Genomic DNA, 26,153 nt, shown 5'->3' with positions numbered 1-26,153 from the left:
TCCGCTGCCGTATGATTAATGCGACAGCTGAGCGCACCATATATAAAGAAGAGAGACACCTGACCCCTCACCCTTTGAGAAAGTCACGTGGTATGTGACGCAACGCGTCAGGGAGGAGTTGAGGTGTCGTTTGTCACTTCTGGCCGCGGCCGAGACCGGAAGTATCGCTGTTTATGTTTGTGAAATTCTACTTTTAATGTAAGTGTGGATATTTTTATTAATAAAGCGTATTAAACTGTACTACTCATTGGAGGCCCCCCTTACTCTCTTATATATGACACCGGAGTGCGGATATTGGAGGTGACAACTGATGGTCCAGAGGTTGTTTGTATAAGAGGTGGAAGATTGTTTACCCACCACCCCTCAAGCGTGATCCGGTCCTTAGGGACCTGTATTAGAGATGAGAGGCTGGGGGAAACAAGGGGTGCACCTAAAGCACTGAAGGTCTAAGGAACGGTGTATATCTCACTCACTATTCACTTTGCATGGATATCATCATCTGTGGAACTGATTGCACATGTTTTTGAGTGGACTGTTTACATTTTTATATATATATTTTTTGCACTTTGCACTGGATTTTTCAACTTATCGGAATGTTTTAAGATTGCTTTTTTGAAAAAATACTTCTTATGCGATTTGCACTCTTTGCACCTATGCATGGACTTATTGATTGATTCTACTTTGTCATATTGTTATGTTTGATGCACTTTATTATTGGTATTGATACTTTATGCACATTACTGCGTTGCACTAGTTTTATTATTTTTATACACATTATGAATGTACTATATATAATTCTTTATATTTTTTATATATCTCTATTATCTGTATTATTTTGATATTACACATTGAGTGATATGATAATGCCACATAAAACACCCCACCTTCACATAAGCTGCTGGAATGATTTCCAAAGCGGGGAGAGGGGACGTCCCCCCTCCCGTCACTCACTGGTGTTTCTACAGCTTACTGTTTCCACCATTTCGCTGATCCGACGGTGCGGCCAGCTGCTCCCATAGACAGTCAAAGAGTAGACCCTCTTTGATCTCCTCTATGGCTGCGGAGGACCTGAGCTACGTCATGATGTCACTTCTGGTCCAGGCTGGAAGTAAATTTTTTGCAAAAGCTCAATTTGTTTTTTCTTTGATATTTTGCTTTTAAAGGTAAAGAGATCTGGAGTTTTTCATCCTTGTTTCTATTACAAGGGATGTTTACACTCCTTATAATATGAATAAATGTGTTTAAAAAAAAATAAATAAAAAAAGGACAGTTTAAAAATCTAAAATAAAAAGTAAAATAAAAAATAAATAAATGTAAGCATGCTCATGCACCTGAAGTGAACGCGTATGTAAGTCTTGTACACATGTGTAAATGGTATCTCCTTGAATGTTAGAGCAAGAGGAATAATTCCAGCACCAGACCTCCCCTGCAAATCTAAACAGGAAACCTGTAAAGGCTTTTAAATGTCACCTATGGAGATTTTTAAGTAGCGTAATTTTTCGCCATTCCACTTGCGTGGGCAATTTTAAAGTGTGACATGTTAGGTATCTATTTACTCAGCTTAATGTCATCTTTCACATTATACAAAAAATTAGGTATATATTGTGTTTTTTTTCTAATGCAATTTTTTGGAAGTAATACATTTAAATGAATTTGAAAAAACGCTGCGCAAATACTGTGTGCCATAACAAATTGGAACAATCACCATTTTATTCCCTAGGGTCTCTGCTAACATACACATATATATATATATATATATATATATATATATATATATATATTATACTATTTGGGGGTTATAATTCATTTTCTAACAAAAAATACTGATTTAAACTTGTACACAAAAAGTGACAAAGTTTGAAAGTGGTTAAGTTTTAATATATTTTAATGCCATACTAAAACACCCAAAAAACATCTCCACAGAGATACAATCCATACCATACCAACACATCCAAAAACATAAAAAAAAAACAGGTCAAAATCCACGCTACTCTATGTAATAAAGTGAAAAAATAGGATTTTTATAACAGCTTACCTGTAAAATCCTTTTCTTTTGAGGTACATCACGGGACACAGAGACTCAGTAATTACTGATGGGATGTCCCAGAGCAATGCTACCTGAGGGGAACCACACAACATAGGGTGTAATCAGACCTGAGGACACTGTTCTGCTGCCTGCAGCACACTACGCCCAATGGCGATGCCCTCATGCCTTCTCACAGCCACCTGACAAAATTTGGTGAATGTATAGACTGATGACCAGGTTGCGGCCTTGCAGATTTGAGCCATGGAGGCCTGGTGATGCACCGCCCACAAAGTACTAATAGCCCTAGTGGAGTGCACCTTGATCTGAAAAGGCGGAATCTTTTGCTTCAGACCATAAGCTTGAACAATTACTTGTCGAATCTATTTAGCAATGGTAGATTTCGATGCTGCCTGTCCTCTCTTAGGACCCTCTGGCAACAAAACATTAGTTTTACGAACCTGAGCAGTCGCTTCCAGATAGGCTTTGACTGCTCTCACTACAACCAAAGAACGTAGTGACTTCTCTTCCATACAGGGATTTGGGAAAAAAAGGTATGGCAGAACAATATCTTGATTTAGATGAAAACCTGAGACCACCTTCGGTAGAAAACTAGGATGGGGGGTAACTCTATCCTTGTGCATTATCAGATACGGTTCTTTACAAGAGAGGGCCACTAATTCTGATACTCTTCTGGCAGAAGAAATGGCCACCAGAAAAAAAAATTTCCTTGTCAACAGAGCTAAGGGAATTTGATGTATCGGTTCAAAAGGCTGCTTCTGTAAAGCTGTCAGAACCAAATTCAAATCCCAAGGGTTCAGAGGCACCTTAACTGGAGGATTAAGGCGCGTTACCCCTTGTATAAAGCTTTGGACCAAAGAATGCAAAGCAAGTGGACGTTGAAACAGAACCGATAAGGCCGAGACTTGGCCCTTGATGGTACTCAAGGCCAGTTTCATCTCTAACCCATTTTGCAGAAATTCGAGGATTCTGCCTATGACATATTTTCTGGGGTGCCAACCTCTGGATTCACACCAGGAGACGCATGCTTTCCAGACTCTATGATATCACAGGGCCCGAAAGCCCACGATTCTTCAGAATGTGGGTTCCAATAGCCAAACCGTTAAATTTATCGTTTGTAAGGTAGGATGGAATACCGGTCCCTGGGATAGCAGGTCTGGATGGGACGGTAGGGTCCAAGGAGTGCCTACCGCCATCTTCACTATTTCTGCTTACCAAGCTCTTCTGGGCCATGCTGGGGCCAGCAGAAGCACCAACTTCTTTTCCTGCCTGATCCTGCAAAGCAGTCTCTGCAGTAGCAGAATAGGAGGGAACGCATAAATCAGAGAGAACTGATGCCATTTGGTTACCAACGCATCTGTCCTGCATGCAAGAGGATCCCTTATTCTTGACACAAAGTTGTCGACCTTGTTGTTGAACCTGGACGCACAGAGATCTACATCCGGAACCCCTCCATCTCTGGCATATGGCCAAGAAGACGTCAGGGTGAGGAGGCCATTCCCCTGGGACTAACTGCTGGCGGCTCATGTAGTCTGCCTGCCAGTTCTCTACCCCGGAATGAAGACTGACGATATGCATGGCACATGTCTTTCTGCCCAGATTAAGATCTGGTTTACTTCTTCCTGAGCTGCACGACTCGTGCCCCCTTGGTGATTGATATAAGTCACTGCTGTGGCATTGTCGGACTGGATCCTGACAGGGCAACCCTGCAACCTGAGTGTCCAGGCTTTTAGGGCTAGATACACCACACGGATCTCCAGAATGTTGATGGGTAAGGCCATATCGGTCATGGACCATCTCCCTTGGACAATCGACTGTTCCAAGACTGCCCCCCAACCTGAAAGACTGGCATCTGTTGTTACCACTGTCCAGGTAACTGGTAAAAAGTATTTTCCTTTCCACAGATTTTCAGGTATAAACCACCAGCTGAGGCTCTGACACGTTGTAGGGGACAGATGCATCAGAAAATCTAACGCCTGAACCTTCTTGTTCCAGGCCGATAGGATACTGTTTTGCAGTAGCCTTGAATGAGACTGAGTGTAGGGAACTGCTTCGAATGAAGCCAACATCTTCCCCAACAACCTCATACAAAGACGAATAGAAGGACCCTTCTTTGCCCTGACTGCCTGAATCAGTTCTCTTATAACAATGATCTTTGCTTGGAGTAGGAATACCCTCTGCTGGGCTGTATTTAAGACCAGACCCAAATACTCTAGTCTTCTTACTGGTTTTAAATAAGACTTCTCTAAGTTGAGGACCCAACCTAGGTATTCCAGTTAGTTGATTGTGGTGACCAAATTTTGGTCCAGGCGGGCTACCGACCGGTCTATCAAGAGCAAGTTGTCTAGGTATGCTATTATTGTTATACCTTGGGCCTTTAATCTGGCCAGAGGAGGGACCAAGATCTTTGTAAACACCCGAGGAGCAGTAGCTAGCCCGAAAGGCAGAGCTACAAACTGAAAGTGGTGTTTTTCTATTTCGAAACGCAGGAAATTTTGATGAGCAGGGAAAATTGGTACATGCAGGTATGCATCCTTGATGTCTATTGATCCTTGTAGGATGGAGACTACTGATCGAGATCGATTCCATGCAAAAGGACCGTATCTCTAGAAATCGGTTTAGATCTTTGAGATTTAGAATGGGTCTGACATCTCGGTTTGGCTTTGGTACCATGAAAAGGTTTGAATAATACCCCATTCCCTGCTCTTGCATGGGAACTACCATGATAACTTTTTGTGACAATAGTCGCTCCAATGCTAGAAGGAGAGACTTCTTTTTCTCTGGGTCTCTGGGTACATTTGATCTGAGGAAACGAGGAGAAGGGAATTCTCGGAATTCTAGTTTGTAACCTAGAGTTATTGTGGAGACCACCCATTTGTCCCGAAATTCCTCATGCTAGAGCCCTGAGGACTTTAGTAGTCTTCTCCCCACTCGAGTGAGCGGGGGCGCCCCCCTTCATAAGGAGGTCTTAGCATTTTATCTTGAAGACTTTCTCCCCCAGGATTGTCCCTGGGGTTGACTCTGAGTTTTAACCTTAGAACCTGACAGAGGAGGCCATCGTGACTGCCTCGGAGCTGATGCCCCTGGCACTGGAGAAAGCACCTGTTTAAAGGAGGGACGTTTACTCCTTTTCTTGACTGGTAAAAGGGTGCTTTTCCCACTAGAGATCCTTTGGATATAATTGTCCAAATCCTCTCCAAGCAGTTTTGCACCACGAAAGGGAAATTCCGCCAGGAGTTTCTTACATGGTGATTTGGCTGACCAATTTTTCAGCCACAAGATTCTACGCATGTGTACCAATCCAAGCGTAAGGCGAGAGGTCTGAAGGATAGAATCTCTGATAGCATCAACAGAAAAACACAAAGCTGCTGGTAGGTTAGCTAACCCCCCGGCTTGCTGTTCAGGTAAAGCTTTAAGCACCTGTTTATCATAGTCTATCAAATATTGACAGACTCCAATTGCTGCCACTGTAGGTTGAGCTACTGAACCTGCCATAGAGAAAAAACATTTTAATAGGAATTCCATTTTCTTATCAGTTGGATCCTTAAGCATCTGAGCATTGTCAACAGGACAAGTCATTCTTTTGTTTACGGAGGAAATGGCGGTGTCAACTGCCGGTATACCCCACATCTTAGTAAATTTTTCCTCCATAGGATAAAGTGTAGAAAACTTTTTAGGAGGAAAAAAATGTTTATCTGGGTGATCCACTCAGAATAGATAAGCCTTTCCAGCAAAACATGAATAGGAAAAGCATGTGTAGTTTGAGGAGGTTTCAGTGAACCCAGAGAAGAAGTGGGTTCTTTAACTGACTCAGGTATGGGTAACTTAAACGTGGAACGGACCAATCCAGCAAGAATTTGCACCAATATTTTCTTATTCTGAGAAGCTGAAGAGGGCCCTTCTCCCCTAGATTCCTCAGAAGTGGAATAATCAGTTTCCTCCCGATCCTCTGAGGGGGATTCCCCTCTTTTTATCCCAGAGTTCCTCACTCTGAGGGTCCTGGGTGACAGAGGGGGGCCTAGTGCATTTTCTTCCACTGAGTGAAGATGCGATTAAGGCCACTAATCTTTCCTCTAAACCGTTTAGGGTTGAGGAAAAAACCTCCTGTGTAATGTACACAGGGGCTGAAGTGCCAGAAGCAGCTGCAGTCCCTGACCCTGATGGCTCTCCCTAGCCAGCCTCCCCGGGTCCTGCAGGGGGATCAGGTGCTGCACAGGGGGGGGTCCTCAGAGCCTGAAGGGGAGCCCTTAGAGTCCCTATTATTTGGGGTACTTGTACCTCTTTTACCCATAGTGCAAAGCAACAAAAGTTAGAGGTACCACAAAAAAATGCACTGACTGTTGAGCCCTGTATCAAAGAATTTTTTTGGAAAAAAAACCAAAACAGGTAAATGGGACATTAATGGTGCAATACTCAAAGAAGAAGTATGTATATATAAAAAAGTTTATAAATATTTTATTACAATAATCCCATAAAAACAGAAGTCACCTTTTACAGTCATACAATTTTTTTATTTTTTTTTTCTATGTAACTTGCAATCCAAGAAGAGGTATGATTGGGGTAGTTGCGATTGGTTTATCCCGACATGTTTCGCTTATTGCTTCATCAGGGGATATGCCAACTACCAAGATAACAAAATCAGACAATAAAAAAAAACATAAGTTAATTTCACCAGGTCCAATACTTTAAGCAATTTTACATAGCTTTGTATATATAATAGAACATATACATAATTAATACAAGGCATGAGTAGGGACAGCTCGCTCGGAAAGACATTGTCGATCGGAGCTAAGGTGTCCTCGGGCGTCCGTATGTTCCTCCCTATTGCTACAGTGACACAGGCCACAGGTTAGCGTTAGTGCATCTAGAATCAAAATCTAGATGCACTAACGCTAACCTGTGGCCTGTGTCACTGTAGCAATAGGGAGGAACATACGGACGCCCGAGGACACCTTAGCTCCGATCGACAATGTCTTTCCGAGCGAGCTGTCCGATCGTTGGCAGCAATGCCTGCGTATTAGCCTGGGAAGCTTTCCATCATAGGGTAGTGTGAGCATTATTTGTTTGATGCTACACTCCCCTTACGTTCGCTGTTTTCTCTCAGCGTAACATTAAATTCCGGTGATTGTACTGTTGCATTTTGGGAAATGTAGTTTCCCATTCTATCTCCTTCCCTCGCGCATACGCATTGCTGCCCTGAACGTCCGCATCGAGCCGGTGACGTCAGACGCCGGCTCGATGGATGGCGGCTTTATAGCGGGACACGAACGTACCCGGCTCAGTCATGGAGGAGTCGTGCTAGGAGGAGGCTACGCTTTCAAACGGTCGGTGGAAATTTTCCTAAGATACATTTCCTGGGATTTTTACCCTATGCATTAATTAATTTATAATACTCTTTCTTATATTCTAGACACCCTGTGAACAGGCAGTGAAGCCTGTTGGGTGTGCTGCTCCTTGTAGCTTAATCTACCTTGAAGGGACCCCTGGATACCCCTAGTGGGCCAATGATAAATTGTTGGATTTGAAAGAAGAAAAAATAAATCTTTACTCTTCATTGACTATGTAAGTGGATGAATTATAATTAATCTTCCCCCTTAGTTTACAAGAATTAAAACCATTAAACTAAAATACTGGTTAGACATAATGAATTGATCTAATATTAACTAAGTATATACTGATTTTTCTTTCTTTGTACTTTGTACGCCTATACGGCTAATAAATAAAGTAAAATTAGGGTAGGATATATGATTACCTTGTAAAATAATAAATTTAAAACCTTTTTCTTGTAAAGTAATATGTAGAATTATAAAATATATTCTCTTCTGCCCCGATTAGCCGTTGTCTATGCCCTCCTTGCTAGACCATTTGACCATTGAGTGTGCAGCCCTGCATCTTCTGTGTCATCTTGACGATTTTTTGGCGGTGAATGGGTTGGTGAAATAGGGGTGGGCATGTTTATCCATCTGGAGCCCTACTCATGCCTTGTATTAATTATGTATATGTTCTATTATATATACAAAGCTATGTAAAATTGCTTAAAGTATTGGACCTGGTGAAATTAACTTATGTTTTTTTTTTATTGTCTGATTTTGTTATCTTGGTAGTTGGCATATCCCCTGATGAAGCAATAAGCGAAACATGTCGGGATAAACCAATCGCAACTACCCCAATCATACCTCTTCTTGGATTGCAAGTTACATAGAAAAAAAAAATTTGTATGACTGTAAAAGATGACTTCTGTTTTTATGGGATTATTGTAATAAAATATTTATAAACTTTTTTATATATACATACTTCTTCTTTGAGTATTGCACCATTAATGTCCCATTTCCCTGTTTTGTTTTTTTTTCCAAAAAAATTCTTTGATATTCTAACGGGATGAGGTGCTAACCAATGGGGTGTTGATGGAGGTTTGAATCAGTTCTTTATTTATGTTGAGCCCTGTAGTTCAGCAACTGCCGCTGCTACTAAGAAGTAAATGCTGCCTGGGAATGCCTGTGTCTCCCACACTCACATACGCCTGTCAGCTCTGTGTCCCTCCATAGGCTGTCTGCATCTAAAAAAGAGTGCACTTTAAAGCCTGTGTAGCCTAGTGCTCCACCCCCCCTCCTCCAACCACTTCCGCCCCCCTCCCCCGCTCATTTTTAAAAACAAGTGTTTCCCACACGAGCAGAGGCTCTAACCCTGCTGACAAGCATGGGGGGGAGGCTGGGACAGAGGAGAGGGAAGGGCTGGTGGATGTGAAGCCGCTGTATATTACCGCTCTCTGCCCAGGCCTGCCTCAGTCCCCTAGTCCGTGGAGGGAGAATCCCAGAAGGAAAAAAACCCTTACCTTCATCCTTCCTGGAGCATGGCTGGAGGAGCATAGAGCGTGGACACCAAGCAGACAGATCAGGCATGAAAGGTATATGCTCTTGGCAGCCCACGGTGGCGACTATAGGCATAGCATTAATTTACTTAAAAGGAGAAAACCTACTAGAATTAGAAAAATTCTTGAGGAGTCTCCCTTACCTTATCCATCTGCAGGGTCTGAATAACAGACCCAATCTTCACCTCTCACGGTGGGCTCTGTTAGGAAAAAAACCTTCAGAGACTGGGGCCCCCTTGAATAGGGGGATCCACAGTTCTGGGCCCGTAAAGCACCCTGCCAGGAATGTGGCTGAAAAAAACAAATACTGGGTCCCAGGGTCCAGCTCTCTAAAAAGAGAAGCATTGCAGGTAAAACCTTGTTTCTTTGGGCACGAGGCCCGGGTCTGGAAAACACACTTTGAATGGATCCGGTTGCATAGCTGGCCCCAGTAAGGATATTCCAGCGGAGCTAAGCAAGCACATCTTTACTTGTGACCAACACCTAACACACTTGCGAAAAAACTGATGTACCTCCAGTAGGGGGAGGGGTTATATGGGGCATTGAACTTCCTGTCTAGGGTGTGCCAGTGTCCAATCACCTAGTGATACCCTATAACCCATCAGTAATTACTGAGTCTCTGTGTCCCATGATGTACGAGAAAAAAGCGGCCAGCACAATTTTTTGATCACCAAACATAAAATAGATAAAAGTCCAGAATGCAGCTCTTAAAATGAGAATGAGTCCAAAGATGGAGAATGGAATACCTCCGTCACCAGCTTCAGCATGTAAATAACAGCACTCACCACCACGTGAGACTTCAATCTGCTTACCAGACAGCTGTAAATAGTATGCATATAATGGAAGCCTAAAATCACATCTCCATTAGTCAGCTTGAAATTCAGCCCAGGGTAGTGGCAAGTCATCAAATGGTTTTCACACAGTTTTCCTTAGATTCTCACACCAGATGTAAAACATTCAGCATATCAGCCAGCGATACCAAATGGTACCAAATGAAGAAATAAGGAAGCCAATAGTGGAGCCAGTAATGACATATATAAAAAATGTATTCCAAGTAACCTTCAATTTTAGTACATGAATAAATGCATCACACAATTCAAACAACCGCGGCTTTCAGCGTGCTAGTGTCAACCCACCTGACATGTTTCATCGCATCGGATATCATCCAAAAACATGTCTGCAGAGACATAATCAGCTCCATACTGACATAACCGGAAACACTTCCACAGAGGCCATATTTTTGCAATATCAGCCACTATCACTATCCCCAAATGTATGGGGGTGGGAGATATCACGGGTTTCTAAGGACGTGGGGAGCAATTTTTTGATCATGGACCTATTAACTTAATTTTAGCACCACATTCCTGGATTTAATCAATGAACAAGGGGAGTTTATGGGATTTTTTTTAGGTGCAGAATAGACTGCAAGAATATCAAATATAATATTTAAAAGTTTTTTATTTTGAAACCCAAAATAAAAATAATTTGGTTGGAAGATATAACAATTAGCAAGTACAATGTTAAACAAGACAGCATTATAGGGTGGACTGACCAACATGTTTCACCCATATGTCAGGCTTCTACGGGGGATGCCGTCCAGTTTTGAGGTACAAGCCTTCTATCAAAAAGAACAGAAACAAAAAACACAAACACATGTGTATGTCAAAAGCAATCAATCTAGGGCTGCATATCATATATATATATATATATATATAATTACACAGTACTCAATTCATCTAGATATACAACATTATATTACACTCACGTGCGTCTCCAAAGCCAAAGCCTTACCTATATCTCCTATAATAGATCCAAACACTGCTACAGTTTTCAGACGATTAGCTGTATCAAGGAAACCACATGTAGCAGGCGGCCACAGGGCAGAAGGGGTGGGTGCTGGCACCTGATGCTTACCTAACAATTATTGACAGGGGAAGAAGGAAGCTGTCATATACTGTATACTAGCAGTAGAAAAAGTGCTACTATATATGATTTTCAGGTTCCACAGAATGAGCTAAAAGTCTGCCGTTCAGATGAACACCCAAATGAGCAAAATTCAGATAGACTGTACAATCACAATACAATATGTTACAACAGTAATTAGAAACAAAACAAATGTTTAAAAATGCTCATCATTTTCTTAGGGTCCTTTCACACTGGTGCACTTTAAAACACGGTATTTGTTTTTCAGAAATGCATTTTGCATATTTAAATGTATTGTGTTATAATTTAATGCAATGCATATGCAGTTTACATGCATTTCTGCATGCATTTTCAAGGCTTTCCACTGGTTGTTAGAAGCAGGCACCTGCCTGCGTCCATAACAACCAGTGACTAGCTGGTTGTTAAGAAGCAGTCACCCATTGGTGTCTTTAACAACTGGGGATTCATTGCTGCTCTCAGCTGGCGATTCTGCCTGACAGAATGTAGAGGGGCTGGGGTATGAGGGCCTCCTTCTTGTTAACGGATGCTTTAAAATTTCAATAAGCCTCCCCGCAGACCCCCATAACCATTGACATTCGGCCAGGGTTGTGGGGAGGAGGCCCTTGTGCTCATCAACATGGGCACAAGTTGTCAATATTTTAATGAAATGTAATGGTAACCTCATCTGACTAATTTGCAGTATATAACCTCATGTAACCAACAATAATACAACACAATAGCCAATAAAACCTATATAGCAATCCCTACAAGCAAATGTAACAAAAATATTACTTCTAAAATGTGTCTAATATTGTAAATGTGTAAACAAGTTGATATCCCACATGAAAAAAACAAAAGAACTCTGGATAGCCGCACTCCGGCTCAAGTAAAATAGATTGTGCCTTTATTGTTTCCACTAAAAAACCTTCACATCATGCGAATCACAACAGCAAAGGGAATGTAGAACAAGGAATTCTGACGCGTTTCACGCTGAATATAACGCTTACTCATATCTATGAAGCTACTCGAAGCTATGAGTAAGCGCAATTAGCCTGAACCTGGGACCCCTATCTGTTTGGAGCGGCCAGTTTCTTGGTGAATCAGCCTGGAGCGGTGGATCCTTCTTTCTATTGTTGATATCCCACATGGTGGGACAACTCAAAAGTATTTAAACCCATTTTCTCAGGACTTTCACTTATATTGGGTTACACTGTCGCCCTTTGGAACAATAGACACTGGCCAACAAAGCTGGAAGGACTGGTATGGACTTTGTATGGGGGATCAGTCTCCATGAACCCACTTTAAATGTATATGCTGACTATTTTCAGCCTTGGTGTATACACCCATGAGTCCTCCAAGGTTGTGCTGTTGTCCTTAATGCTTACACTGGGCTCAGTAAACGTTGCTGTCTATTAATGATCCATTTGTTCTGCTTACTTGTCCCAGGCTGGAACTTCAATCTGCTGGACTCTTCCGTTGTTCAAAGACTGGAATTAAATTCCAGGTGACTCGCCCAGTGACCATTGAATATGAAGTGGATTCCTGGAATAGTTATAGTTCCCTATTCCACAATCTACAAAGTGGATATGAGATATTGGGTCCTCTCTTCAACATACACAGTGATCTGGAACCTGGCGTGGTCTCTGAAGTGTACTTGCCTCATTGTTTGTGTTTAAAAGGTAAGATTACATTTTTCGGTCATCTCAGATTCCATTAAAACCAAAAGTGATTGTTTTATCTACCAAAGCTTACGATGGAAACTGCTATGATTGACATGTGTTTAAAGGTACAAGGTCTGGGCATGTGTGTGATTTATTTATTTTCTCTATAATTTCTGTACTGCACAACCAAACTGCAACATGATACTTAAAAAAAAAAATAGATCAGAAAAATATAATGATATTGTCCATGTGGTTATATGGGAGCAAAAAAAGATAACACATTAAAGCTGACCTTGCACTAAAATGCAATGTCCACATTAGGACCTCTACCCCCATTCCAAAACACCCCCATCATACCTGCAGAGAAAACGACACACCTGGTTTCTGGTGACATCAAGATGCTTTCTGTGAGAAGAGATTCCAACACAGAGTATGAGCTTCTTCTCTCAAAATTTCAGATCCTTATTGTTTCTAGGATTGCGCCAGAAGGCTCGCAACATCAATGTCACCTATCCACCAAAGGTGGAAGCAAGATGTAAGGTGTGTTCTATCTATTCTTTTGTTTTTTTCCTAAGAGGCATGATGTGGTGTTTTGGCATGGAGGTGGGGGACCCAATGTAATAAGCAGACCTTCTTTGAAGTGGTTCTACAGCCATGTTTTCAAAAATTAAAAGTCAGCAGCTACAAAAACTATAGCTGCTGACTTTTTTTTTTTTTTTATCTCAATAAATTTTTATTGAAGTATATAAAAAAGAAAAAAAATATATACAAGTTTTTCCATAGAGTATAAACAGTGTATACACAGTATTACTTAACAAATATACAGCATATGTTCATGCTCAAATGGCCTGTACAGCCTTGTTGAATCTATCCAGTATAGTTCAAATCGTGATGAAATTTCAAAGTATAGGAAAATAATAACATTACCCCCGCCTTCACCGCTTTAATAATGTAAGAGCTGGGCATCCTCCGACCCCCCCACCCCAACCGGGAACACACTGTGAAGGGCCAAGAGAACCTCCCACCTCCTCGATTGCCATTAGCGTTTGTGGGATGTGAAAGACCTTGTTGCTGAAAGCCGACAATATCTTCAATTTTGTATTGAAATAGGGGTCAAATGTAGTACAATTCGAACCAGATTCAATATAGAATTGTAGAAGTAAGATGCAAAAAAGAAACATGCAAAAAAGAAACAGAAACATAGAAAAGGAAAATTCAAAATGAAAGTACACAGTCTATTGTGTCTGTTGTTGGTATTTAAGTCGCCACTATTACTCAAATATACAAAAGCCCTTTTAAGGGTGTTGCTTCAATCTATACCAGTCAGTCCACGGTTTCCACTGTCCCTGTGTTTTCAGATATTTGCCTTGGGATGAGGCAAATAGAATTTCATACGCTGCATAGATGTTGGTGGTAGTTAATATTTCTCCCAGCTCTGGGGGATCACGATCCCTCCAATGTCTCATGATCACCAGCCTGGTGCTCAGTAAGATGTGGGTAGTTATTACTCTTGCTCTTTTGGGTAGTGTATCTAAGTCAAGTGAGAGAATGGCCATACCAGGGTGTTTCGGTATTTGTATCTGTAATATGTTCTCAATCGTACGGAACACTTTATCCCAGAGTATTTGAATGCTAGTGCATTCCCATAAAATGTGAAAGAGTGTACCCACGCATCCATATTGCCTCCAACTCAGCGGAGATGTTCGGTTATCAAACTTGGACACTCTGTACGGGGTCAAATACCACCTCAGGAGTATTTTTTGTGTTAATTCCCATAAGTTTATACACATGGTGGCCGAGTAAGTGGATTGAAGTGCCTGTTGCCATTTGTCTGACGAGTATTGAGTTCCCCAGTCCCGTTCCCAGGCTATAATGTTAGAGTTTTTGGTGAACAGTAGTTTACCATTTAATGAGGTGTAGAACAGGGAAATTCCTTTAATGTTAGTGGTTGTATTATTCGGGTAGAGGAAAATCTTCCAACTGAATTGAGATAAGGGAGTTATCTTTGAGAAAGTGTTGTATTTGGGTATACCTGTAGAGGTCCGATCCTTTAAGGTCAAATTCGATCTGTAACGATCTGAATGTTTTCACAGAGGGTCCTATAGTAAGATCAGCGATAGTCTTAATTGCCTTTCTGACCCAATGTGACACCTGAAGATCAGGTATAATCTCTGAGAGGCATGCAAGAGGTATCTGAATTGAGGACAATGGCGTATCAATAGGGGGGGTATCAAGTAAGAGTTTCCAGGCCTGTAAGGACACACGGATTGCTGGGGCTAGAGACACAGCAGGCATCTTTTGAATAGTACTAGCCAGTAAGTAGTTATAGGTATTGGTGCCAGGAAGCTGAAATTCCTCCAGCTCCTGCCATTTCGTTCTAGGTGAATTTGGAAACCACGATCTCAATTGCGCAAGAACCGAGGCCGTGTGGTAATCTTTCATCAGTACATTGCCCACTCCTCCAGCTTTCCTTACCGCTATGGACTTTCTAAAGGCCCACCTTGCTCTCTTTCCCTTCCATAAGAATTTATTAATCATAGATTGCATTTTGATAAAGTATGAGTTAGGGATCGGGATGGGCAGTGCTCTGAAGAGATATATAATCTGTGGTAAGATCACCATTTTAAACGCCGCTAGACGCCCCGACCAGAGTAATTCAGCCTTCGCTAGGTCTTGAAGTTTTGATGGTAGAGAGTTAAGAAAGGGAGTATAGTTAGCCGAGAAAAGTTCCCTTGTGGAAGCAGTCAGGACGATCCCTAGGTATTTAACTCTATCTTTGCACCAGGCATATGGAAACCGTGAACTGAGCTCTCTCTGTAAACCTGGTGGTATGCCCATTCCCAGTACATAAGATTTGCTTTCATTCACCTTATATTAAACATTTGTAGAACTGCATGTACCGAAGCCAGGGAAGTTTCAGGGTTCGTAAGCATTAGAATAATATTGTCTACAAAGAGGCTGATGACATGTTCAGATTTATGGGTATGGAAGTCGGTAATGTTAGGATGCCCTCTAATAAGGGTGGCCAAGGGTTCCAATATGAGATTAAAAATTAAAGGGGAAAGTGGGCACCCCTGACGGGTGCCATTAGTGATTTGGAACGGCTTGGAAAGAATGCCCGAGGTGTACACCCGGGCAGATGGTGTAGAGTATAGGGCTAATATTGCCTGCAGCATAAATCCCTGAAAGCCATACCTCCGTAGGACCGTCTCCATATAGCCCCAATGCACCCGGTCGAAGGCCTTCTCTGCGTCTAACTCCAGCAGCAGAGAAGGCCTCCCCCCAGCACCAGCCAGATGAACAATGTTCAGCAGTCGCCTGGTGGCGTCCGAAGTCTGATGCCTCCTAATGAATCCAGTCTGGTCAGGGTTAATTAGAAGTGGCAGAACATCTATCAGGCGGTTTGCTATCAGTTTGGCGTATAATTTCAGATCGGTGTTCAATAAGGATATAGGTCGAAAATTCGCAGGTGTATTTGGGTCTTTCCCTGGCTTTGGCAATGTCACAATTAAAGCTTCGAGCATTTCAGGGGGGGAAGGACGAAGAGGCAGCGGCATTATTAAAAATTTTACCCAGATAAGGTGCTGAAACATCTTTGAAAGTGCGGTAATATTCCCCCACAAAACCGTCCGGTCCTGGGGATTTGTTAAGTGGGAGTGTATCAATCGCTTCAGTTATTTCGTCAATAGTAAACGGTGCGTTCAGGGATGCTTTGTGTTGTGACGTCAGTGTAGGTAGCGAGATTTGCAGTAAAAAGTCATTGATCATGTCAGTGGTAGGTTGTGGCGTATCTCTGTCTTCTTTGGGGTTATAGACGGTGCTGTAGTAGTGGCTGAATGCGTCTGCAATGTCTTGGGGGTGTTGCATTTTCAGTTTGGTGGTGGGGTGTAAGAGGAATGGGATTTTGGTTTTATGTCTATGTCCTTTAAGTTGGTGCGCTAACAATTTCCCTGCTCTATTTCCATGTGCGTAATATTTCATCTTAAGTCTTTTGGTATGTTTCTCAAAATCCTCCAATAAGAGTGTTCTGAGATCACATCTTAGTTGGGTTAACAGCTTAGAATTGGAAGTGGATGGTTGGTGTTTATTTTTTGATTCTAAGTCAGTAATTTTAGAAGTGATATCCTGGATCTTGCTTTGTCGCTGCCTTCTTGCCCTCGCCCCCATTTGGATAAGAATTCCCCTCACACACGCCTTGTGGGAATTCCACAAGGTGAATTGATTGCACACCGATGGTTCATTTAAGGTAAAGAATTCTTTTAAGAGTTGCTCCATGCGCAGCCTACACTCCGGTTGTTGCATAAGAAAAGAATTAGCTCTCCAGACCGGGGTGGAGCCCACCATGGAGGTGTCTGTCACTGAGAATTTTATAGAGGTGTGGTCAGACCACGTAATATCATTAATCTCAGAAGATACGATCCGAGACAGAGTCGTTTGATCAACCAAGAACAAGTCGATCCTAGAGTAAGTTCGTTGAGCCGCTGAAAAAAACGTGTAGTCCCTTCCCTCAGGGTGTAGACAGCGCCACACATCAAACAACTCTTCCCCTTGAAGCGTTTCAAGTAAGGATAAGCCTACGCGAGTCTGCCTTGCCGTGGAGTCCACCGTGGGATCAGGCACTACATTAAAGTCTCCACAGATTATCAAAAAGCCCCGTTTAATACTATTGATCCGTTTCATGAGCTTAAGGAAAAAGTGAGGTTGTCGTGAATTAAGGGCGTACACGTTGGCAATAGTATACGTTATTTGGTTAATGTCACAGATGAGTATATGGAATCGACCATTGGGGTCCTTATGCTCTTCTTGTAAAATAAAAGCAACAGTGTCCCGAATCGCTGTTAGCATCCCTCTGGTTTTGGATGTGGAGTTAGCTGTAAAAACATGTGGATATTGCCTATTGTTGCATGGTGGAGCCAAAGTTGCACAAAAGTGAGTTTCCTGGGCGCACAGGATGTCAACCCTGTTTTGTAAGGCTTCAGCCCAGAGAGATTTCCTTTTCACCGGGTGGTTGAGGCCATTAACGTTAATCGACAAAAAGTTTATAGCCATAGGGGAAATAGTGATCTATGAGGATGGTGGCGTGGTTCACTCAGTGCGGGCTGCAGAGCACATATCCTTCGCAAAAATGGTAAAGGCGCCCCTGTCACAAGAAAATCACATTTACTCACTGTGAGTGTAGGTTCAGCCCGAGAAGCAGGGTTTTGTTTCCATCCCATAGCTGTATAGGATCTCGTAGGAGAGAGATCTCACGGCAGACAGTGTTCGACTGTGACAGTAGACTGTGTGAAGGCAGAGGAAGCAAAAAACAAACAAAACATGAAAGATATAAAAAATTGAACAAAAGCAGAGGCGTACTTGCTGATGGATGATACCGTGAACGTGTTGCTGTAGAACAAGGGACCATCAGTAAAGCGTTGCCTAAGCAATTCTAAGGGGTATATACCCGGGTGCAGCTACATGCTGCTCAAGTAGGCTGGGGGTAAGTTCAAGCCTATTGTTCGGTCTGGGGACCATAGGTGGACAAGTTGAGGTTCCCATGACCCAAAGTAGGCTAAGCTGGTAGTTAATGATGGGACCTGGCGTTTCGCTGCGTAACAGTTTTCCAGTCATGGATATGTTCCAGTTTGCTGGAGGTGGCGACATTGTTGTCAGCCGGTTCAGGGATTATTTGCCATTCTTTAAGCAGCAAAAGCCCTTTTTCCAAGGAGTCTACCACAAAGAGTTTGTCTTGCTTTGTAATAACGAGTTTGGTCGGATAGCCCCACCTATAAAGGATACGGTGGTTCCTCAGTGCTTTCGTGATAGTGTTCAAGTTCCTACGTTTTTGTAGGGTATGTTGGGATAAATCAGCGTAAAATTGTAGGTCTTTGTATTGGGGTAGAAGTTGCTCCCGGTTACGCATTATTGACATCAATTGCTCTTTTATATGGAAAAAATGCAGGCGTAAGATCACATCCCTGGGAATGTTTTCCGAAAGATGAGAAGGTTTGGGCAGACGGTGTATTCTGTCAATAGTGAACTCTATATTGGGCGTTTCAGGCAGGAGGGAGGCAAACAGGGTTTTGGCATATGATCTCAGGTCTGATGGTGTGACCGATTCGGGGATCCCCCGTATTTTGAGGTTGTTCCTCCTGGATCTGTCTTCAATGTCTGCTAATTTACTCTTCACCCATGCCGAATCTCCTTCCCTCTCCTCATTCGCATCCACCAAGTCATTAATGGTGGATGCATATTCTCCCATCTTCCTTTCAATATGATCCACCCTGTGTTTCACTGCTCTCACCTCCCCGCTTAGCTTATGCATACAGTTCATCATGTCTGATTGTAGAGTGCTTCTCAAAGAGACAAGCATATCCTTGAGGACTGTGTCCAGCACAGGTTGATTCATTGTGGGGAACTTAGTGATGGATTCTGGAAGTTCCCTAGTGTCCTCCCCTGAGTCTGATGCAGGGCTCATGGCTGGGCTGAATCCAGCGCCATCCATCCTCATTTTAGCCTTAACCGGGCTGCCAGAGGGAGAGTGTGGAGGTGGGGAGTGCGAGCTATCTTGCGGTTCATCTAGGGAGGGTGAGTTGTCAGCATTCATCTGAACGAACCGAGGATTGTGAGAGCGGGTGGATGTGGCGTCAGCGCCATATTGCCTACCTCCATGCCGCGGCCTAGTAAAGTCATCCATCAAGCGTTGCGGCTTGGACGAGCCTTTTCGTTTGTTCGGCATGATCCTCAGCGGTGCCCGAGGTTGATCGCCAGGTTTAGGGGTCAAAACGGGGTGTTTATCCGTAGATTTGAGCCGTTGATTCCACCGTGTCTCCGGAGCTCCGGACTTATGCTGCCATTCAGCTCTGGTGCAGGCCACGCCCCCGCTGCTGACTTTTATTAAACAGACACTCACATGTCCAAAGATCTTGCGCAATCCTTACCCAGGCCAATTCTCCACCATTATTCAGTTCCTGGAGCAGGTATCTGAACTGTGATAAGCTAGCTATGACTAGTGAATGGACCCACAGCCTTATGAATGAATGAATAACTTATATAGCACTACATATGCAAACTAAATCGCCTCAAGGTGCTTTTGCCGCCAGTGTCCGTCTGGGTCTTCAGAAGAGATGGGTCTTGAGCTTCTTCCTGAAGGCCAGATGGTTTTCTTCTGAGCGGATGTCCGCGGGTAGAGTGTTCCATAGCCGTGGTCCTTGGACTGTGAACCTTCGTTCGCCTTTTAATTTATAACGGGTCTTCGGGATGTGGAGGAGGTTCTGGTTAGTTGGCCGTAGAGGGCGACCTGGGGTGTAGTGCTTTATTTTGACGCAGAGGTAATGCAGGGCTTTTCCTTGAGTACGTTTTCTAAGTGAGGCAGGGGGTCTTAAATGTAACCTGGTCCTTCACAGCTAGCCAATGGGGGGTCCTCAGGGACAGGGTGATTGATTCCCAGGTTTTTTTCCCAGTTACCAGTCTGGCTGCTGTGTCCTGGACGATTTGTAGACGTGAAATTTGGTATTTTGGAAGTCCTAGGTAGAGGGAATTTGCGTAGTCAAGTCGGGAATTGATGATTGTTCTAACTACTGCTGCTGTATCTCCTTCCGGGATGAAGGGGATGAGTCTACGTAATAGGTGACGAAGGTAGTGGGATCCACTGACTACTGATCCTATTTGTGTATCCATTGTCATTTTTGAGTCAAAGATGACTCAGAGGCTTTTGGCTTTAGCGCTGGGGGCGATGGGTTGTCCGACCTATGACAAGTCCCAGAAGGTTGCGGGATGGCTGGGAAGAACTTCCAGTGAAATTGCAGTGGGAATCCAACCAGATGAGGTAGTGGGTACATCTGAAAACTGGATACCCACTCCACTTCCAAAAAAAACAAAAACAATGTTCCAAATATGTCAGAGGAGGGGAGAGGAGGAAGAAAAGTCTGACTTCTCCTTTGGGGTGAAGTTTTGCTTTACCACAATTATACATGTAATATGATTTGCCATTAACTTATTGATTTATTTTCCAAATTACTTGAACAACTACTTTATTAAATATGCTAATGCTAGTTATGGGGTTTTCTTATTGAGTTCAGTTAAGAAAGTAAGATTTGAGTTTTCACTTCACTGCTGTCTTTTCCGACTGGTCCCTTTTGCACACAACAGCTCAAAACAATCTACTGTAGTTTACCAGAAGACTGATAAGGATTTAAAGAATAAGTTCATCTTTTGTAACATGTTACACCCATATTTAGGGTGTAACATGTTACACATGTACAGGCCCCTGCACCCCTCCGATCCCCCTTTTGACAACGAGCGGGGATCTTCTCTCCCCATTCGCTGCCATAATCTAAAAAGATTCACAGTGTTCTGTGAATGGGGAAAACTTGGCAGCCTTTGCTGTTGAGTTCTTTGGTAGTTCATTGAGGCCGCGTACACACGCGGGGACTGTTAGCCGAAACTGTCCGCCGAAACCTTGTTTCAGCGAACAGTCCGCTCGTGTGTGGGCTTTCAGCGGACAGTTTCAGCGAACAGTCCGCTGAACAAAGTTTTTCGGAAATTCCGAAAAACTGTCCGCTGAAACAAGGTTTCAGCGGACTGTTCGCTCGTGTGTAGGCTTGTTCGGCCAACTAAGTCTCGCGCATGCTCAGAAAGGATTTCCACGTCGGAAAGGTTGCATTGCAGTGTATTGGACGTCGAATTTTTCGAAACGTCATCGCGCACGGTTTCAGCGGACTGTTCGCTCGTCGTGTGTGGGCAAGTTTCTTCATGCTAAGTTTGAGCGGACTGTTTGCCGAAACTGTTTGATGGACAAAGTTGGGCGAACAGTCCCCGCGTGTGTACGCGGCCTCAGTTTTCCTGTCTTTGTGAGACCTGCAGGGCATCAGAGATCTGCTGATCGTTGGTGCCATGTTTTTCAGGCGCCTAAAACAAAAAATAGTAAATGCATATTTTTTTTACCTACTTATCCTTTAATTTCCCCATCACATGTGTCTTCTCTTCTGTAGTGATCCTCTTAAGACAAAAGGAAGGTCACTTATACATATTTATCCAACCTAACCCCACAATCTGTGTGAATCATTTAATAAAAAAGCAGCACGGAACAGAACCATAAACATTCTTTTTTGTTTTTAAATTAATTTGCAGGTTTTAAAGGAGACACCTCGTATATTAAATGTGCTCACTTCAAAGATGATAACATAACCTTGGAAGCACCAACTAGAGTTGAGCCATACTATGTTGTCCTGGAGAATCCTACTTTTTCCCCTATTGGAATCCTTTTATACCCATTCATGTGGCTAAGGGATGGAATAACACAACTCATACCCTTTCATGGCATGGTTTTGATTTACTGGAAGATATCCGGTGTTACTGATCCAGATCACAGGAAGTTCAGAATCCATCTATATCTTATGCCATATAACCAATCAGTTGAACTGGTAAATTGTGACTATATCCTTAGTTACTGTGAAATTGTTACTTCTCATCAAGTATTTGTTTAGACAACAATAATTTAAAAGCACATACTGTATACACTCACCAGCCACGTTATTAGGTACACCTTGCTACTACTGTTTTGGACCCCCGTTGGCCTTCATTCTTCTTGGCATAGATACAGCAAGGTGTTGGAAACATTCCTCAGAGATTTTGGTCCATAAAGACATGATAGCATCACACAGTTGCTGTAGATGTGTAGGCTGCACATCCATGATGCAAATCTTCTGTCCTACCACATCCCAAAGGTGATCTATTGAATTGGGATCAGGTGCCTGTAGAGACCATTGGAGTGCAGGGACCTCATTGTCCAGTGGTGAGATGATTGAGCTGTGTAACGTGGTACATTATCCTGCTGGAAGGAGCCATCAGAAGATGGGTACACTGTAGTCCTAAAGGGATGGACATGGTCAGCAACAATACTTAGGGAGGCCGTGGCATTTAAACGATGCTCAGTTGGTACTAAGCAGCCCAAAGTGTGCCAATAAAATATCCCCCACACCATTACACCACCACCACCAGACTGAACTGTTGATACAAGGCAGGATGGATCCATGCTTTCGTGTTGTTTACACCAAATTCTGACCCTACCATCTGAATGTTGTCACATCCAGACTCATCAGACCAGGCAACATTTTTCCAATCTTCTATTGTCCAATTTTGGTGAGCCTGTGCAAATTGTAGCCTCAGTTTCCTTTTCCCTTTCATTTTCATCCACAGAACTCCTGCTCACTGGATATTTTTTCCGACCATTCTTTGTAAATCCAAGAGATGGTTGTGTGTGAAAATCCCAGTAGATCAGCAGTTTTGGAAATACTCAGACCACCCGCCTGGCACCAACAACCATGCCACATTTAAAGCCACTTAAATCCCCTTTCTTCCCCATTCTGATGCTTGGTTTGAACTTCAGAATGTTGTCTTCACCACATCTAGATGCCTAAAAGCTTTGAGATGTTGCCATGTGATTGGCTGATTAGCAATTTGTTTTACCAAGCAATTCAACAGGTGTACCTAATAAAGTGGCCAGTGAGTCTAGGTCTATATTTGTTTATTGTTTCTTATTGTCTATGACCTTTATAAATGTGTGATTTATGCATTAATATTAATTGTTCTAGGACATCCCTTAACTCATGTGGAGGCATTCAGGTTTCCCTAGATCAGGGATCTCCAAATTTCTGTACAAAGGGTCAGTTTACTTTCCTTCAGACTTTGAGGGGGCTGGAATGTGGCTAGTGTGATTGTAAAATGCCCTGGAGTCCATGGAAGTAAAGAATGCCCCATCGTTGGTATCAGTGGAATGAATATTGCCCCATCATTGGTATCAGGGGAAGGAATGCCTGGTGACAGTGAGAAGAATAGAGCCCTGCAATTTTTTTTCATTGGGAAGAATAGTGTCCCCTCATTTGTATTAGTGGTAGGAATAATGCCCTGTTGGTATCAGTGGCAGGAATTATGCCCCATTGTTGGTGTAGAAGGAATAGTGCTTGGTTTCAGTGGGAGAAAGTGTCCCAAGGGCCTGATGAAGGCAAATAAAGGTCCACATACGGCCCCTGGGCCCCAACTGCCCTAGATATAAGACATAGTGATGAGCTTGGGTGTGTTCCAAACCTGGAAGTAAGCTGTCACTGCTGGGCCAATCATATGCAGGCAGGGCTTTCCCTGGCTCACAACTGCACATAGACATAGCGATAAGATGTTCATGACATCAGTGACCTAACATGGCCATGTGGCCATATAAGGCCAGAAACGATGGTTAATTATGTCAACAGCATCCTCAGCCTATTTGTGTTTGTGCATTTGTGGGGTTAAGAATCCTGCTTACACAGCTGATTGGCCAAGCAATGACATTTTACTGTTGGGCTTGGCCAAACATCGGTTCAAACTGAACCCAAGGGAGAACCCAAGTTCAGTTCCCTTGAAATGGTCCAGTGTCTGTGAGGTGATCCCAATCCACTGTCTGGGAATCATTGGTGAGGAGGGTAATCAGAAAGGATAGGAAAACCTCTGATTGGACAAAATTGTTGATCTCTGTTGCTTTCCCTGATACGTTGACATTGAAAATGTTTATAACAACAACTAAACAAGTCAGCACAAGCTAATCTTGAATGGTTACTTAGGAGAGCCTAAATATTTGGGGACCTAGCAGCCAATACTAATTCTTATGCACATATAATTCCCACATATTATACTATCCTCTATTGTCAGTGGCTAGCTTTAGGCTGCCTTCAAAACTCAGGATTGTGTTACACTTAATGACTATCTTCAATCCAAAATGTCTTCATCATTTCCCAAAACTCTGCTATTCTAAAAATCCACACAATCCAGTTATTTTAGTGTAGTCTAGAAGCAAAGGAAGGCTTTTGGTATTCTGGGTGTTGCCTATGCAGCTATGGTCTCAATGTGCAGCTTACGGTCTTCAACACGAAAGTGCCATTGAATCTTTAAAGTGGACCTCCATCCATTTAACTGTTTCCCGCACGCTGTATAATGAAATGACAGACGGGTGGGAGTATGCTCGTTCTGGAAAGATGTCGTATTTTGTCCTCCCATTATTGACGATGGGTGGCACAGCGGTCAGTAGTGCTTTGTGTCCCTCCGACACAACGCATGTGCTGGATCTGTGCTGGATCTCATTTCAAGATGGCAGCGTGGGAGTAGAGAAGTACAAGAGGAGCTTTGCCTGCAAGGTGCAAAGAAGGCAAAGCTGAACTCAATGGACAAGTATGTTTTGTTTTGTTTTTTGCAGAGAAAAATGTTTTGTTTGTTGTTTTTGTTTGTTGTTTTTTTCTTTGCATCTCATTTTGGCTAGGTTAGGGGGTTCTTTCATTTAAGATAAAAACGATATTTGTGAAATTAGGGATGTTGATTTTTTTCTGGTTGCTTACAGGATATTAACAGTTTTGAGCAGAACCTGGGCTATGGCAGACTATACAAACCTCACCAGACTGACTTTCTCTACTGTGGAAGAAAATATGAGGTTAAAGCATCTCAGAATGCCCGCGTTTTGCCCAAGGTAGAACTAATACTAATATTCTCTTATATATTTTCATTCTGTAGTTATTTTCCTTCATTAAGAACAACATGCGTGTCAGTTTGGAAACCTGGTAGCATGGTGATCACATCCATCATTGGCTGCAGATGGTTACTTCTCAAGGGATCACTTGTCTTTTTTTTTTTTTTGTTACTGTACATAGGCAGACCTTAGATTTACTTATTTATATGAATATAATATAATATATGTATATATATATTTTTTTATATGTGTTAAAATGAAAACAAAATTTAATTCCTAAATATAATTATTTTGTGTTTTACTATAACAATAATTTTGGAGTTATGATAACTGGGAAAAATTAAATTGTGTACTTTGAAACTACAGAAACATTATTTTATAAATTCAACCTTTCAATAAAATAAAAATGAAAAATAAATCCTGGTATCCAGCTTTGCATCCCATCGTGAAACCCTCACTCTCCTCTGCGCATCTCATAAAAATCGGACATACTTTATGTTTCCTCCCTTCCTACGAGACACAGTAGTGATATAGGATCATTAGGAGGAACTACAAAGCATGGCGCAGGATGGGGGAGACGATTACGGGCATCCGGCACCCTTTTTCCAGTGGCGGCACGTCCATAAGGGGGGGATAGGGTTGCTGCCCCCCCCCCATCCCTATCAGTGCACCGGACTATGGATTCCAATGGGGGTGGGGGGGTTTGAAGCATGTGAGTAGAGCCAGAGGCTCTAATAGACTTCAAAAAAGGGTGGACTCTGGGCTCAGAGTGCTGCGCACTGATCCCACCCTGTTGTGTGACCATAGAGAATACATTTTCACTATTTTCACACTAAAGTTCCTCCCTGCCAATTAGGTGGCAGGTTGTGAGACCCGTTTCCCAATTGGCCAAAGCGTCGGGTGATCCTATTGCATGCCTAGTGCTTTGGTGGAAGAGGAGACACATGGCGGAGGAAGCTTGAGGAGCGGGCACCGGAGCCACCTCTGCCTGCACTCCAGGAGAGGAGGAGTGGACACCACAGCCCCACCACATGAGCGAGTAAGTACCAGAACGCCAGAGGGGTTGGATGCTGTCTCAGTGCCGTGTCACCGGGGGGCCTGGTGTTGGTTATCTGCCCCCCCCCCCCAAAGAAGAACCCACCAGCCACCACTGCCCTTGTCATTGGGTAGTACAGCACAGTGAAC

At 42.9% G+C, this 26,153-nt stretch overlaps 1 protein-coding gene across 3 annotated transcripts in view; it reads left to right on the top strand.

Annotated features, from left to right (window-relative positions):
* LOC143923385 (uncharacterized) overlaps window positions 1-26,153 on the top strand; it is a 144,011-nt gene that overhangs the window by 94,064 nt on the left and 23,794 nt on the right. For all 3 annotated transcript variants that reach the window (XM_077447009.1, XM_077447010.1, XM_077447008.1), the window contains 3 exons: window positions 12,282-12,514; window positions 21,608-21,900; window positions 24,843-24,968. In XM_077447009.1, the coding sequence (XP_077303135.1) occupies window positions 12,282-12,514; window positions 21,608-21,900; window positions 24,843-24,968 (652 nt within the window). The remainder of the gene's footprint in view (window positions 1-12,281; window positions 12,515-21,607; window positions 21,901-24,842; window positions 24,969-26,153) is intronic.

The sequence above is a fragment of the Lithobates pipiens genome, unplaced genomic scaffold (genome assembly GCF_037356315.1).
Source record: "Lithobates pipiens isolate NorthernLeopardFrog02 unplaced genomic scaffold, aLitPip1_a1.2 Scaffold_22, whole genome shotgun sequence".
Classification (NCBI taxonomy): Eukaryota; Metazoa; Chordata; class Amphibia; order Anura; family Ranidae; genus Lithobates; species Lithobates pipiens.
The sequence above is the reverse complement of the archived record's forward strand: the minus strand, read 5'-3'. Positions and strand labels throughout refer to the sequence as shown.